Raw genomic sequence first — 15,294 nt, forward strand, 5'->3', positions numbered from 1 at the left:
TCCCCATGTGTCCCTGCAGCCCCCCGCCCCCATCCCCGGGCTCAATGCCATCACCTCACGAGCTCCTGAGCCCATGCACCAGTCTGTCCCCTTACTTGCCATTCTGAGCCCCAGTCTGTGACCCCCAGCACCCCTGGGTGCCCCACTCTGTCCTAACCCTGGCTCCGCTGCTCCTGGGGGGATTCTCCAGCACCAGGAAGGCACAGAATTCCCCCCTCCCCCGCATGAAATACATTCTGGCCAAGAAAAACAACAAGGAGCCTGGTGTCACCTTAAAGACTAACAAATTTTGGGGGGCATAAGCGTTCTTGGGTAAAAAAACCCCCCACTTCGTCAGTAGTTCCACCTCCTGCCCACCAGAGGCCGCTGTGGTGCCAGAACAGCTGGCTGCGTTCACGCTGTTGGGGTACCACAGCAGCCTCTGGTGGCTGAAAGGTGGAACTGCAGCACTCCTGTAGCCCAGGAAAGCTCGTGCTGAAATAACTTTGGTTAGTCTCTGCGGTGCCACAAGGACTCCTGGTCCTTTTGCGGATACAGACTAACACGGCTGCTACTCTGCAACTTGGGCAGAATGTATTTCAGAAAGGAAAAAATCAGAATGATGCAGGACAGATGAATTCTGCACATCCCCAGATGCCCAGAATTCCCCCAGGTGTAATAACATCCAGTGGATTAAAAGCCAGGGCAGGCACTAGGGGTAGCCAGCAAGGGAACTGCGTGGGGCTCCATGCCCTAGGAGTAGGGTGACCAGATGTCCTGATTTTATAGGAACAGTCCTGATATTTGGGGCTTTTTCTTATACAGGTGGCTGTTACCCCCCACCTCCTGTCCCGATTTTTCACACTTGGTATCTGGTCACTCTGCCACCTTCCACGACAGGTGGGACCACGAGCACGTGGCTAATGGCCCAAAGGGAGGCCCTGTGAGGCGGGAGAGCACCAGGTTCAGGTTCCAGAGCGGAACTGGGAGTCTGGCTTATAGGAATGCCTGATCTAACCCTTTCAGAAACCGGGCCATCATGTGATGCGAGAACACAGACAGGCCCTGCACCGGGGGGTGGAAGGCCGAAATGGCCGCCAGGTGCACCGTGACTGGGGAGGGTGCCAGCTCTTGGGTCCTAAGGGAGTGGAGGCAGTCGAGGACAAGCTGGATAGACACGGAGGAGGAAGAGGAACCTCTATCCCTCGCTGACACAGAGAACCTATACCATTTAGCCATGTAGGTTTGACGTGTGGAGCGTTTCCTACTTTCCAGCAGGACCTTCCTCACATCCTCAAAACACCTCCCTTCCTCCTCATTTAAGCACGGGGCAGCCACGCTGTCAGGTGGAGCACGGCTAGGTTGGGATGGAGGAGACGACTTTCCTCCTGGGAGAGGAGGTCCGGGCGGAGCTGCAGCCTGCATGGAGGGGCCACTAAGAGCTGCAGTAGGGACCTGTACAATGCTCATGGGCCCAATCCAGGGCTATGAGAATAACCCTCGCCCCATCTGACTTCACCTTCTGTAGGACCCTGCCTATATAAGGGCAGGGGTGGGACGGCGAACAACAGGGGCCCCAACCACAGGAGCAGGAATGCATCCGATATCGCCCCATCGCCCTGTCCCGCTCTGGAGCAGAATCAAGGACACTGGCAATTCTGGGCGGTGGCGAACAGGTCTACCTGGGGAGCACCCCACGGTAGGAGGATCATCCTGGTTACCTCCCTGTGCAGGGACCACTCGTGCTGCTGGGAGAACACCCTGCTCAGGTGGTCTGTGAGTATGTTGCTCTTGCCAGGCAGGTTCAAAGCCCGCAGAAGTACGTTGTGGGCTATACAAAACTCCCTGACATTTATGTGCAGGGTCAGTTCCTCTGGTGACTACATGCCCTGGGTCCTGACATCCCCCATGTGGGCTCCCCAGCCCAGGTCCGAGGCATCCGACACTAGGTCTAGTGATGGAGGGGGCTCTTGGAAGGGATACCCCGGAGCATGTTGCTCGGGAGGGACCACCACTAGAGATCTGCCATCACCCTGGGCGGGAGCGTGACAACCTTATCCAGGCCGTCCCTGGCCTGGGAGTACTGGGAGGCCAGCCAGAGCTGAAGGGGCCTCATGAGAAGCCTGGCATGTCGCACCACATGGGTGCATGCTGCCATGTGGCCAAGGATTTGCAGGCACACCTGTGCCATGGTCACTGGAAAGGCCATGACCGAGGCGATGAGAGCTTTGAGCATCTCAAATCTGTCCCGTGGAAGGGAGGCCATGGCCACCTGGGAGTCCAGCAACTCCCCTATAAAGCTTATGTGCTGAACCAGGATTAACGTGGATTCTCCTCGTTTACCAGTAGGCCTAGAGCTGCACAGGTGTTTAGGAGGACGCTCATGTGCTGCTGCACCAGAGACCGACGGGCCCTTGAGCAGCCAGTTGTCGAGGTAGGGGAAGATCTGCAGCCCTTTCCTCCTGAGATGGGCAGCCACCACCACCATACACTTTGTAAATACCCTGGGGGCAGTGGAGAGGCCAAAGGGGAGGACCGTAAACTGGAAGTGGTCCTGACCCACCATGAAACGGAGGAAACGCCTGTGACCCTCAAAAATGTGGATGTGAAAGTACTCAACCTGAAGGTCCAGCGCCATAAACCAATCCCCTTGGTCTAGGGATGGAATAACAGAGGCCAGGGACACCATGCGGAATTTGCAACGCATGAGGAACTGGTTGAGATTCTGCAGGTCGAGGATGGGCCGAAGCCCGCCCTTCGCCTCTGGGATGAGGAAATACCTGGAGTAAAAACCCCTGCCCTGGTATTCCCAAGGTACCCTTTCCACCGCTCCCAGGGAAAGGAGGCGCTCCACCTCCTGAAGGAGGAGGGGGGTATGCTCTGGGACCCCGACTGGCTGCCCGGACGGGGGACAGTTGGAAGGGATGGAAACAAACTGCAGCCTGTATCCTTGGGAAATGTTGCTGAGGATCCATTGGTCCGATGTTGTATGGGCCCATTGCAGTCGGAAGGCCGATACACGGTTCATAAAAGGCAAGTTTATTAACTGCGGGGGGGTGGGTACACTGGCAACAGGCCCGGTGACCCCCCTCAGCGAGTTAAAAACACTGCTTTCCTGGCCGCCTGGCGTTTGAAGTCCCAGGCCGAGGGGCCAAACGGGATTGGCATTGGGACTGACGCCTTTGTTCCCTCTGCCACTTAGGCGGGGGTTCGTATCTGCCCAGAGCCAGAGGAGCAGAGGTTTGAGTCCTGGGCTTGTCCTTAGGGGGCGGGATGTACAAGCCTAGGGTCTGCAGGGCGGTGCGGGAGTCCTTCATCCCATGCAGACGGGTGTCTGTCTGTTCCGCAAACAGGGCCCTGCCATCAAACGGCAGGTCCTGCATTATAGATTGGGACTCGACCGACAGCCCAGAGAGCGAGAGCCACGACGCCCGTCGCATGGAGACTGCGGAAACCATCATACGAGTGGCTGTGTCCGCTGCATCCAAAGCCGCCTGGAGAACTGCTTTGGCCATGGCCGCAACCTCATCAGTCAGAGCCCAAAACTCCTTTCCGTTCTTGTCCGGAAGAAGGGGCTCGAACTTGGAGAGGGAACCCCAGAGATTAAACTCATACCGGCTCAGCAGTGCTGGTGGTTGGCCACTCTGAGCTGGAAACTCACGGACGAATTAACCTTTTCCCCAAAGGTGTCCAGTCTACGAACATCCTTGTCTTTTGGTGTGGGCGCGGGCTGGCCATTCCACTCACGGTGGTGGACCGACTCTACCACCAAGCCGTTAGGAGCTGGCTGGGTGTATAGGTACTCGTGACCCTTTGTGGGGACAAAGTACTTCCTCTTGGCCTTTTTGGAAATGGGCCCAAGGGAGGCCGGGGTCTGCCAGGGGCCAGTGGTGATGTTGGCTACTTCCTGATGGAATGGGAGTGCCATGCGCCCTGGTACCGAGGAGGCGAGGACATTAAAGAGGTTATTGGAGGGCTCCTCCATCTCCTCGGCCCGGAGCTCGAGATTTGCTGCCACCCTCCTAAGCAGCTCCTGGTGCACCTTGAAGTCCTCTTGGGAAGAGGGAGGCGGCACTGCAACTAAATCACCCTGCGCCGAAGAGGTGGATGGCGCGGTGCCTTCAGCAATTGACGACATCGTGGGCTTGACGTCCGGGTCCGGTGCCGGAGTCGGTGCCAGGGGTTCGGCACCCACGGTCTGATCCACCAGTGCCAGGAAGGCAACGCAGGGCGGCCCTGAGAGGCTCCCGCCACGGAGCGAGGTCTCCGCTGTGCAGGAACCTGAAGCCACGGTGCCCAGTGGCACCATTGTCCTTGCCATGGAACGACTTGGAAATGAGACGCATCGGGTGCCAGTAGGGCTAGTTGCTCATGCGGTGTGGTGCAGCCCGGGGAGGGATGGCTGCGCGCCGACGCCGAAGTCCTGGAGGAACGCACGGTGCCGTAGGAATGACTGGAGCGGTCTCTATCATGATGGCTTCTGCCCCGAGACTTCAACCTGGAGGAAGTCGAGAGGTAAATGTCCAAAGAGGTGTCTCTGGACTATCTGCGGCGCTGTGACCACGGCACCTCGGTGCTGGGGGCTCTCAGGATGCACTCTGAGCATGGCCTCTGAGATGGCGGGCACTTGAGTATGAGCATCGGTGCCAACAGCGGCAAGACCTGTTCCTCTCGGACTGGCTGGAGAAGGAATGGTGCCGTCTCTTGTCACCTCCTTGACGGTGTCCGAGACTGGAGGAGTGGGATCCACTCACTGAGGAGCCGGGACGCCGACGTGCGCCGCAGGGCTCTACTCAGCACCTCGACCCGGGAAGGTACCTTGACCTCCGACACCTCCAGGGAGGGCTGGTGGGCGCCCAAGGGCGGCTTCCCACAGGACTGGGGGCCCGACTGAGGCAGCGCTCGGGGGGGTTGTTTTTGATTCTGGAGGTGGCGCTCGGGAAGGTTGTTTTTGGTTCTGCGGGGCGGTGCTCAGGGGAGTTGTTTTTGGTCTGGAGGCGCTCAGGGGGGTTGTTTTTGGTTGGGCGGGGCGGCGCTGGGGGGGATTCTTTTGGTTCACTGGGGTGGCACTCGCAGGGTGTTGTTTGTTTTTGGTTCGGCAGGGCAGCGCTGGGTTTTTTTGTTTCGTTTTTGGTTCGGCAGGGTGGCTCTGCAGGGGTGGGTGTTACGGGGGGCAGGTTTTTTTGTTTGGGGCAGCAAAAAAGTTAGAGCCGGCCCTGCTCATACCTCCCCCTCCACCGCTTCTACCCCTCTCCTTTTGCCTTCTGTCTAATAAGACCGTGGCTTAGCTGGCCAATACTGCATATTTTGGAACACTGCTGTAAGCCTGCGACCAGGGCGGCAGCTAAAAGAAATGCCCTAAACAGCCTGATGCTGGTACCAGCTCACAGTGGCTGTTCAGAGCGTGTGCCATGCCTGTGTTTTTCAGCAGCAAGGTTGCAAGTAAGAGACAACACCAGGGACAGAAGCTGCATTTTACGACTTTTCTTTTCTTTTCCTTCTCTTGTGTATTTACCTAGTAGGAAACAGGATTGGACCTTAATAACAACAGTAATGACAATGGCTCCAGCCCATCTCAGCAAACTGCTTCTCTTTTCCCCAAAAAGGATTGTTAGTGCCATCTAAGAAGTGGGTTTGCTCCTGAGAACTCTGCCTAACGGATAAGGACCAAGGGGCGTTGCTAAAATGAAAGCCTTACTTAATACTTTACATGTTGAAGGCTTTAACTGTGTTTCCTTCTTTTCTGTGTCTCTAATAAGAGGTAAAGTTTCTGCAGGGCAAACGAAGGGCTTATTGATACCTGTGCAACCCCATGGCCCTCTCAGTCACTCCCCAGAGATGGGACTAGAACCCAGGAGAATCTGAGGCCGCAGAATCATAGCGAAGAGCAGGGACAGCTCCTTAGGAACTCCCTGGATGTTTAGTCAGCACTGATTATTTGTGAAAAGAGCTTGCTTTTACCATTGCACGGCTCTAGTTTGCACTTGCACCATGGCAGAATTTTCAGGCTGGGGTGTTGAGATCATAGTGGATATATGTAGCAGCTCCAATTTCAAAGAACGGAAGCCATAAATCTCGTCTTGGCCTCAACAGCCCTGGAGCCTGAAGCCTTCTTGATCCAGAGTGAGTTGAGCCCAGGAGGCAGCAGGGTGCACTTCCTACACTCACTCCACCTACTTCCAACCCTGTCCCAGAGGGACCCTCTTCTCTCAGGCTCCACGGCCCATTCAGGGCCTCCTCGCGGAGGAGCTGTGATTGCATTAGAACAGTCACTTGGCCAGTCTGGGTTTGACTCATACCAACCCCCTGGAGCATCACGACTCCATGACAGGCCCCTTAGAAGGAAACTCCATGACCCCGAGAGGCACGGGGAGGCTGTGAACAGTCATTACCACAGCTTCAGTTACAATCTTTGATTGAAGCCTAATTGCGCAATGCAGATTGGATTTGGGATCCCAGCGATTCAGAAATCGTTTTGAACACAGCAGGATAACACGTAGCCACCTTGGCAAGCTGGAGCCTAGCTTGGCATTGTTCCCAACAATCCATTTTGCCTAGTTCCAAGTGGGTTAACAGATGGCACTTTTATAGGGCTTGCAGGGGCTAGTCTGCTACCCCATGCTTAGCGCCGGTAGCAAACGTTCCCTGACACAGCATCTTTTCCTATTGTTGGTCTCTGAATACATTGTTAGCACGGTGATGCCAGCTGTCGTTTTACTGAGTACAGACCACACAAGTGGAATATTTGGGTGTCTCATTCCTGCCCTGCCTGCAGTTAAGCCTCTGAAGGAATTTTACAGCAGCACTCGCTCCTCGTTGGAGAAATGAGTCACCTTCAGAATAGGGATGACCTAAATCCAGATACAGGGACAAGTGTCAGGAAAAAAACCCATGGACGTAAAACTACTTCCAATGTCAGAGCAGTCAGAGCTGATTCCCCACAGTGCTAGAGCTGCTCCAGACTCAGCAGGAGCCTGGTTTTCTGCCCCTCATTCAAGTTTGGATTCTGCCCAACTTTACAAGAGCAAATGAAATTAAGTGTCCCCCCATGTGGGCAGTATGCCAATGAGATTTAGCCACCATTGAATCAAACTAGACTTTCTCCAGCTTCCTCTCTTCTAACATGAACCGTCCAACACAATCCCATTCCAGTCACTTCTTCCAGCGGGCCAGGCAGACATGGGAAAGCAAGGCATTTGTGTTTGGTTTTTCAACAGGCATTCACAAAGCATTTAAGGTTCCCAGCTCTGAGATGTCCCCCCAGCCTCATGCAGAGGACCCTAGATGTGATGGAGCCAATACACATTTCCCAATAGCAACAGCACTGGGAATGAATTAATCTCACTTAGAAGACACTGAATGCCCATGAAATGATGGAGCAGCTTAGAGTCAATGTGAATGTGGATCAGACTTGCGCCAGGGAGAGGTGTGGTATACAGATCTGAGTACAGGAGGTAACGGCCATACTGGGTCAGACCAAAGGTCCATCTAGCCCAGTATCCTGTCTTCCGACAGTGGCCACTGCCAGGGGATGAACAGAAGAGGTAATCAAGTGATCCATCCTGTCACCCCTTCCCAGCTTTTGGCAAAATCAGGAACCCAGTTCTGCTCCCAACTCATTGCATGAACTTCCCTTCTGCACCTCGGTTTCCCCACCTGCAACACAGGGAGAAAACTGTTCCAGCTCCCATGCAGGGGGAGGGGAGAGCAGTGTTTGAAAGATGCTTCGAACACTCAAAGTGATCATCACTGGTTAGAAGATTCAATCAGTGTCAATACTTGAAATTCTCCTATGGCTTTGAATAGAGTGACCAACAGAAAGGGTAAAGTGTACTTAGGAAGAAGAGGAGAAAGGATACATATGATCATCCTTAAAAATATTACACATTTTATTGTCCTGTCCCAAGAGGGAGGAGGGCTGGTTTCCCAGAAACCTCAAAGCTTTTTTAGAACATAACAGAGGCAGATAAAAGCTGACTACTGCCTATTGCTGTCTTCCTACCTGCGGACATTTGCATCCCCCCCAGCCGTTGAAGGACATTCAGTAGCGAACACAATAAAATGCTTCCATGACTACCGACCTCCGATGCCAAAGGGGGGGCGGGGAAGAGGAGAGAGAGGATGAATGACAAAGGCATGGAATGTTACAGTTTCCATTGTTACAACCATCAGCAATATTTTAATTACATGACAAAGAAAAACTGTAATATACGATGCTAGGTGAATATATATTTATATAATAAATCCGTAAGTTAATAAAGTAAATAGGAACCCTATGAATTTTTTTAATTTTTAAAAAAGGTTGATTTTTTTGGTCCTCAGAAAATCCTGCTCCAAGACAGTTGTGAAAAAGCGTGTCAGGAGATGCCCCAGTAGTGAACTGGTGAGGGTGCTTGCTCTGACAGCCAAACAGACTGGAGGTGCTAGCATTCCTGCTCTTCAAAGAAGATGCTAAGAGCCTTTGAAACCCTTATTTCCTATATGCTTTGAGTTCCTGGCTTCCCACCCGCTGACTGGAAATCTCTGGCCCTCTGACTTGGCTGGGCAAGGCTGCTGGTGTACAGGGTGCAGAGATATTTTATCATCCCTCTCCAAAACACAAGAGGTTCCCAGCCCTGCAGTCTGAGAGCATGGTTAGTTTAGCAGGCCTGTGTCTGACATGCATGCAGCGAAGTGTGCTTAGCTGCCTTTTTCCAGGATCCTCTTGCTAAACAGCAATGTGCAATGGGAGGGCAGCAACTGACTCCGTGGCTAAGAGTGGCTGAGATCCAAGGGCTAGCAGACAGCAGCAGGGGTGTGTAGCTCCATACACTGCTTTGAAAACTACCGCTGTCATCATTTCCTCCTCCGGCCAAAGTCTCCAGCTCACTCCAGTGTGCTAAAGGATCCCAAAGAGCCAGAAAACCGCGGGAAGGGGAAAAAGCACTTTCCATTCTGTGTAAATATAGCTACTGGCAAGCCCACACCAGCTCTGTGCCTCACCCTAATGGGAAAAGCTCCACGAAGTCGCAGTAGCTTTCAATAGAGTTGGGTCAGCATGGCTGCGATAATGAACAGTGACGTTTTATGGCTTGGTACGAAGCTGACTGCAGTGGATTTGTGACAAGTGTTGAGTGATGTGAATACAAAATGACTGCACTTGGGACCACCCCAATCCCCTCTCCCCCACATGCTTGTTCAGAATATAAAATCCCAGCCCTTGAGAGGTCTCCCTACCTGACAGCCAGAGGTCACTTGAGTATGTACCATGCAAACAGGATTACAGTTCAGTGATAAAGGAGGTTGTCTCTTTATACCTTATTGCTTTGTTCTTGCTAAATGTTGCCGGTTAATTAAGAGCCACCACACAAGACTTCCTAGGAAAGGCACAGAGTTCTCTGCCTCCAGATCTCAGAGAATTTGGTCTGTGTAACAGCAATTCAAAACGCTTCCCCACAAGGTCCAAAAACGGTAGCACCGAATTTTTTACAAAGGGAATGTTACAATTTTGTGAGTAGTAAAGATTAAACCACAAAAAGCCCAAGGCTACTAGACAACTAGTCCTGTGTTAGCCACCAACACAGACACCTCTGCAGGCTGGATCAAGGTAGCAACATCAGCACGCAGAGACGGAACTGAAATCCCTTGGGAGTCTAGTTAGTTTCACTAAGGAAATAACCAGGAAGAGGCAGTAGGGAGCTGCTTTTCATGCATGCACAGTGTGTGGGAGTAGAGGGAAGGCATTGCTGATACCTGTGTTAAAGGGATGCGACATCACTTCACCCAAATACTGCCTAGCCCAGCTAACAAGATTCGCTAGATACCATCACTGCTATTGACATTAAGGGGAAGAGGAAGAGACTGGATTGAGGTGCATGAGATCTGGACTGAGGCAGGTTTATGAAAACAAGGGAATCCCTGAAAAATGCTCCTCCTATGGATTTTGCTGGGGTGATTGATACAGACAAACCCCTTTGGATTCCTGCTACACAGTGGCATAAATTAAAAGGGCAGAGAGACAGAGACAAAGGAAAAAGGTTCAATTTCAAAAACATACCAGTCAGAATTATTTGTTTTTTTTTAAGCTCAGTTGAAAAAATAGACCGGGATATATTTAACAAAAATAACCATCTGAACCAGAGCCACTTGTATGTTTTCAGACTCTCCCTTTTTCCCCCTTGCCAAGACATCCCAAAGCAATTAAATGTGAGAAAAAAAAAACATTTCAAGCCCGCCCTCCCTACATGTTTAACAGAGCAAAGTGAAAAATAATCATTGCATAGGTACATGGTTCATATAATATGCAATAATAACCGGAACGTAGGCTAACTCCCAGGATCCCCCAATGCGAACGTGGCTTTCCATCGTCTGGAGGCGAGGAGGGGCGACGACCACTGCAGGACAGTTTGTGTGTGTAAATGCAGAGCAGAGAATCAGGCCTTCGCTCCTGCTGTCAAAGCGCCAGCGCTTGCTGCCGCCGCCACCAGCTCACAGGTCGCTCTCGCCGTACAGTGCCGTGGAGAAGGACTTGTAGTCCAGGGCCCTAGGGACAGCGTCGGGACCCTGGTATGGTGCCATGCGAGCGATGCAGTATTCCGCTTGGTCTGGTGGCAGCTCTCGCCTCAGCTCCTCCGCTGTGATGTAGTTCTGGGGTGGAAGGAGATAAATAGCCCTTGAATGCCTGTGCTCTTCCCAAAGCCCTGGGAGCACTGGAAAACTGACAGCTGCTCTCTCCATCTAGGCTCTGAGCCAGAAGGCCCAGGTAGTGAGGTAGTGCAGGGGCTGCTGCTTTGCCAGCCCACCCTGTGCATAGGCCCTCCTGGAAAGAGGTCTGAAGCTAGTCCCTGCCGATGGCCTCAAACTGGCACTGAAATGCATTTCAACGTGGCACAATCAAGTCACCTTGATCCTCAACCAGCTCCTCTGGCTCCCTGTTTCCGGATCCAAAGCTGCCTGCCTTGTTTTTAAACATGCTCACTGCTCTGGCTATGGGCTCACTTGGCACGAGCCTCTCCTGTCTTTTCAAGGGCCGTCTCCTATTGTCCGGAAGAGCCTTCCTGATAAATTTCCAGGTCATAGCTCAGATTAAACATCTTTACTCCCCTCCATTTAACGTCACAGCAGTTTGGGGTGTGCAGTGTCAGTAAGAAAGTCTAAGCAATACACAGCGGCACTGAATTTAATGACAGCCCCAGAGACAGAAGAGAAAGGGTCTCTGGAGTTGCTCACAGGGTTTATTTTAACAGGCTGTAACAGCCACCACTCTAAGTAGCTTCCCACTCCCCAGGACACACACAGCTCTTTGGCTAAGTGACCATCTCTCCACAGACCCTTCCTAGACACATTGCTCCTCTGTCCTCACCTAAACGCCCGTGCTGGGATAGAGATGGCTGCATTGAAGTGTGTGGATAAATTAGCCCAGCAGACACTAGATTTGGAAATCCACCCAGGCTCATGGGAATTCCCGGTGGACTGTGTACGTGAGCACACTGGTCTCTCTCAACACCTGATGCCTTAAGCTATGCTTGGGGATAGCAGCGAGAGGCTTCTTACTAGGCACCTGTTGCTGCTCAGTTTTGCTACCAAGGAGAGGGTTTAGGAGCTGCCAGAGGTCTTCCCTGCCCCCAGCATAGCTTCTGTACCCTCTCAATGATACAACCGTCCCCACTCCTCTGCTCTCCCACTCCAGCGTCGGCCTCAGGACAGCTGCAGGAAGGCCATGGCTTGGAGCACACGCCGGAGCGCACACCCCCAGCTGTCTCCCGCGGCCACAGCTCACCTTGTCTCCAGCCAGGACCTTGAAGGAGGCAATGACCTGGTCAGCTGTGTCTGTGTCAGTTGTCTCTCGGGACATGAAGTCGATGAAGGCCTGGAAGGTCACAATCCCGCTGTTGTTGGGATCCACAACACTCATTATCCGGTTGAACTCGGCGTCTCCCTACACAGGCAGGAGGAGAAGCTTTAATGGACATTCAGAGACCAGCTCGGGCATGGCTGCAGGTGTGGGGCTTGAAAGGGTGACGCTGAACACACCTGGTGGGGGCGAAACCAGCAGACCCTCCAGGATGGAGCTCTTTGAGCCTCCTGCAGCCCACAGAGCCCCTATGCCTGGGCAGCAATACCCGCTCCAACAGCATTCATCTTTCCAGGCACAGAACGACGGGAGAGTCACTATCTGCACCCCAGCTCCTTTACAGCTGGAATCATTTGGCCCCCACTCCCCGACTAGCAACGGGAAGCACATGCCCCTCTGTAATCTGCTTTTACAGGCCTCACAGCTTTCTCTGGCTATATCCCCTTCTTCATACAGAGGCACTGGGGGACACTTAAATGCCACTGCGATTCTCTGCTCCGTGCTAGAGCGCACCAGCTAACAGAGGCAGAAGCAGTTCCCTTATGAGAGCCTGGTTTGAACTCATCACTGGGTGCGTGCTCTGCTCTCACACCCACTCTGACCCACCCCCATCAGGACTAGGGTCCTTGTGGCTAGGAAAGTGATGGTTGGCAGTTTATACATGCGTTGTGCAGCTTGCCTGGGTGCAGACCCTTGAGAACTGTACACAGGAGAGCTTCGGCAAGGAACGGCCGGCAGTGAGCCAGTCCCACTTTGGGACTGCACCCCAGGGACCAGGACTTTACCAACCATCTAATGAGACAGCAGAAGTTTGGCCAGGACCGGCTGCACAGTACACACTACTGGGAGGAGCAGTTCTATTCAAGTGTCTATCCTCAGTGCATGGGAAGATGGAAGCATCAATTCCCCCCATCAGAGACACCTTAAACCCAGCTAGCTCACGGCGTGACTAAGCTGCAGTGTGGGCTCTCGTGTTCATTCCGGGAGCAAAGCAGCTCAGTTTACGAGAAGATTTTCCTAACTTAGGGATGCTGCCAGCTCCACCTGGGATCTGAAAACCTAGCTGGGCTCTCCTCGTCCATCACTGGGACACTCAACAGGAAACTTCGCCACTGAGCCTCATGCTGCGCAAGGCAGTGGGAGGTTCCAGACTGGCTTGATAGTAGTTGCAGAGCAGTGAAAACTTATTTCAGCAGGTGAAAGTGGGCGACCCAGGGAGCAAGGCCTTTGGTCACACTACCACCTCTCAGCAGAGCTGCCTTTTAACGGTCAATGCTCCAGAAGCAAGTCCGTCAGCGTGGAGTGCATTAGCGCCGCACTTCGGCCAGAGCACAGCTTGAGGTTCATGCCATAAGAGAAGATCAGAGAGAAGGAAGGGAAGAAGTTAGTGGATAGCATACCAGGCTGTATCCTGTGGAGATAAGGAGAGCTCGGAAGTCATCTGTGTCCATGCTTCCCGTGCGCTTCTATTCCGAGGGCATGACAGAGAAGGAGAGGGCCAGCCCCAAGAGGGGCAGATGGACGGTGCATGCAAAGACACGAAGGCAGAGGGGTGGGGGGAGAAGAGAAAGGGCCCCATGGAGGGAGAGAGAAGTTTAGTTTAAAACGGCATTGTGGAAATTGCCGCACGTGACCAGGCGATGGAGGAGTGGAGATTGAACGTCAGAATTGAACACACACAGATGGTTGGAGGAGCATAGGAGAGGAGCGAAGAATGTGGTGAAGGAAGAGAGAAAGAAGATCATGTTAATTGAATTATCAGTGGCAGACTGTGCAGTAATGACGCTCGGTACCTGTCTGTCATTTTCCACATCGTATCCCAAGCTGATGAGGCAGGCTTTGAACTCCTCAGGTCCCAGGGTACCGCCGTGGTCCTGCCGTTGGGGAACCACACAACATGCAGGATGGAGGGGGGTCAGAGCGTGGCGAGGCGGCCGCACCAGAATTCACAGAGACGATGGCATGCACATTGGGGTGGGGAGGAACAACATGCACATGAGAGGGCAGGGAGAAGGGAAAAAATACACCGTTAGTTGAACTGAAATCAACTCTCTGCTTCAGGAGGGAAGGGGTTTAAGACTGAGCTTGTTTCTAATTTGTAACCCCAGATGCAGCCTGCCTCGTGCAGAAGGAGCACGCTACATCCTTAGGCATTATGCCCAAGACAGGCCTACCCCAGGAGGGGGCAGCCACATGCCAACAGCTAGCACTTCAGCTACGAAAGCAATGGATAAAATGCTCAATTAGCTCCAACGCACGCTCTCCCCGAGAGCCGCGGCCCACGTGGCTCTGCAACGCACACCCGTACTGATGGGGCCCAACGAGAGCTAAACCCTCAGGAGACGGCAGCAGTGCCGAGATGGATCCATCAGCCATGGCATTTGGGAGAATGGTTTCAGAAGTGCCCAGGTGGCTTAGGAATCTAAGTCTCACTGAAACTCATTTGGGCTCATGCTCCTAAAGTCACTTCTGGAAAGCGGATTTAGGCACTTTTGTGACATTGACTCTTGCTCTCTAGTTTGACAATTGGAGCTCTTGTAACATGCCCGGCTCCCGGGGAGGAAAGCTCTAAAGTCACTTCCTTATGAACAAGTCTCCTTCACTTGTACCAGGGCAACTCCAAAATCAGAGTCTGGCTGGGGGCGAGCAGGGGCTGAATCAGGTGCTGGAGCAATTAAAGCTGGCATCGTGACTCTGTTTAGAGAGGACAAAGGTGGGACAGTTCTCTGCCTGGCCTCTCTTCCAAGCCAATGGCACCTCCCACTTCTCTTTCATGGAAGAACAGCTGCCTGTAGCTTCATCTCTCCTGCACAGCTGGGATTTCCCCCTCTGTGCGAAAGCAGTTAATTCCCCTCCCCCTTTTTAAAAAACAAACAAAAAAACAACCCCCCCAATCTAACCTTCCTTCCTGCTGAAGTACTAGAGGTGGTCAGTGAGTAAGTTGGAGGGGTCTGTTCTTTTTCCTGGGATTACGTGGAGAAAAGCAAGCACTAGGCTAGCACGTTAAGAGGTGACACCAAACCCTGCAGCTATCAGCAGCATTAGCACCCTAGTTGCCTTTGGCCCCACACCCAGCTGGGAGCCACATCGGAGGGGCCCTTGGCTACCTTGTCAAAGTGGTTAAAGGAAGCCCGGAATTCCTGCATCTGCTCCTGGCTGATTCCCTTGGCATCGCGGGTTAGGATCTGGTTCTCCACTTCATTGATGGTGCGGGCGATGGTGGTGAGGAGCTGCTCCCAGCCAACGCGAATATGCTGAGGTCACAAGGAGAGAGGCAGTTAATAGGGTACCAAGCTCCACGAGACTTGACGATACCCCAGAGAAGTTGGGAGCCTCTTCAAAGGGGCACCAGTTACACAGCTCTAAAAGGGCCGATTCATGCTGGCAGTGATGGAAGCATGTTACACGCTGGCTCCAATGCCTAAAGGAAGATCCCCCTCTACCTAAGAGCACCTGATGTGCCAGGTTAACGCAGATACTTT

General features: G+C 53.0%; 1 protein-coding gene across 3 annotated transcripts in view; it reads right to left on the minus strand.

Moving 5' to 3' along the window:
• Window positions 1-7,844: 7,844 nt before the first annotated feature.
• ACTN4 (actinin alpha 4) overlaps window positions 7,845-15,294 on the minus strand; it is a 79,801-nt gene continuing 72,351 nt past the window's right edge. For all 3 annotated transcript variants that reach the window (XM_050928422.1, XM_050928421.1, XM_050928423.1), the window contains exons 18-21: window positions 14,920-15,066; window positions 13,606-13,686; window positions 11,738-11,896; window positions 7,845-10,605 (exon numbers count right to left, since the gene is read on the minus strand). In XM_050928422.1, the coding sequence (XP_050784379.1) occupies window positions 10,447-10,605; window positions 11,738-11,896; window positions 13,606-13,686; window positions 14,920-15,066 (546 nt within the window). In that variant the 3' untranslated portion in view covers window positions 7,845-10,446. The remainder of the gene's footprint in view (window positions 10,606-11,737; window positions 11,897-13,605; window positions 13,687-14,919; window positions 15,067-15,294) is intronic.

This window comes from Gopherus flavomarginatus, chromosome 18 (assembly GCF_025201925.1).
Source record: "Gopherus flavomarginatus isolate rGopFla2 chromosome 18, rGopFla2.mat.asm, whole genome shotgun sequence".
Classification (NCBI taxonomy): Eukaryota; Metazoa; Chordata; order Testudines; family Testudinidae; genus Gopherus; species Gopherus flavomarginatus.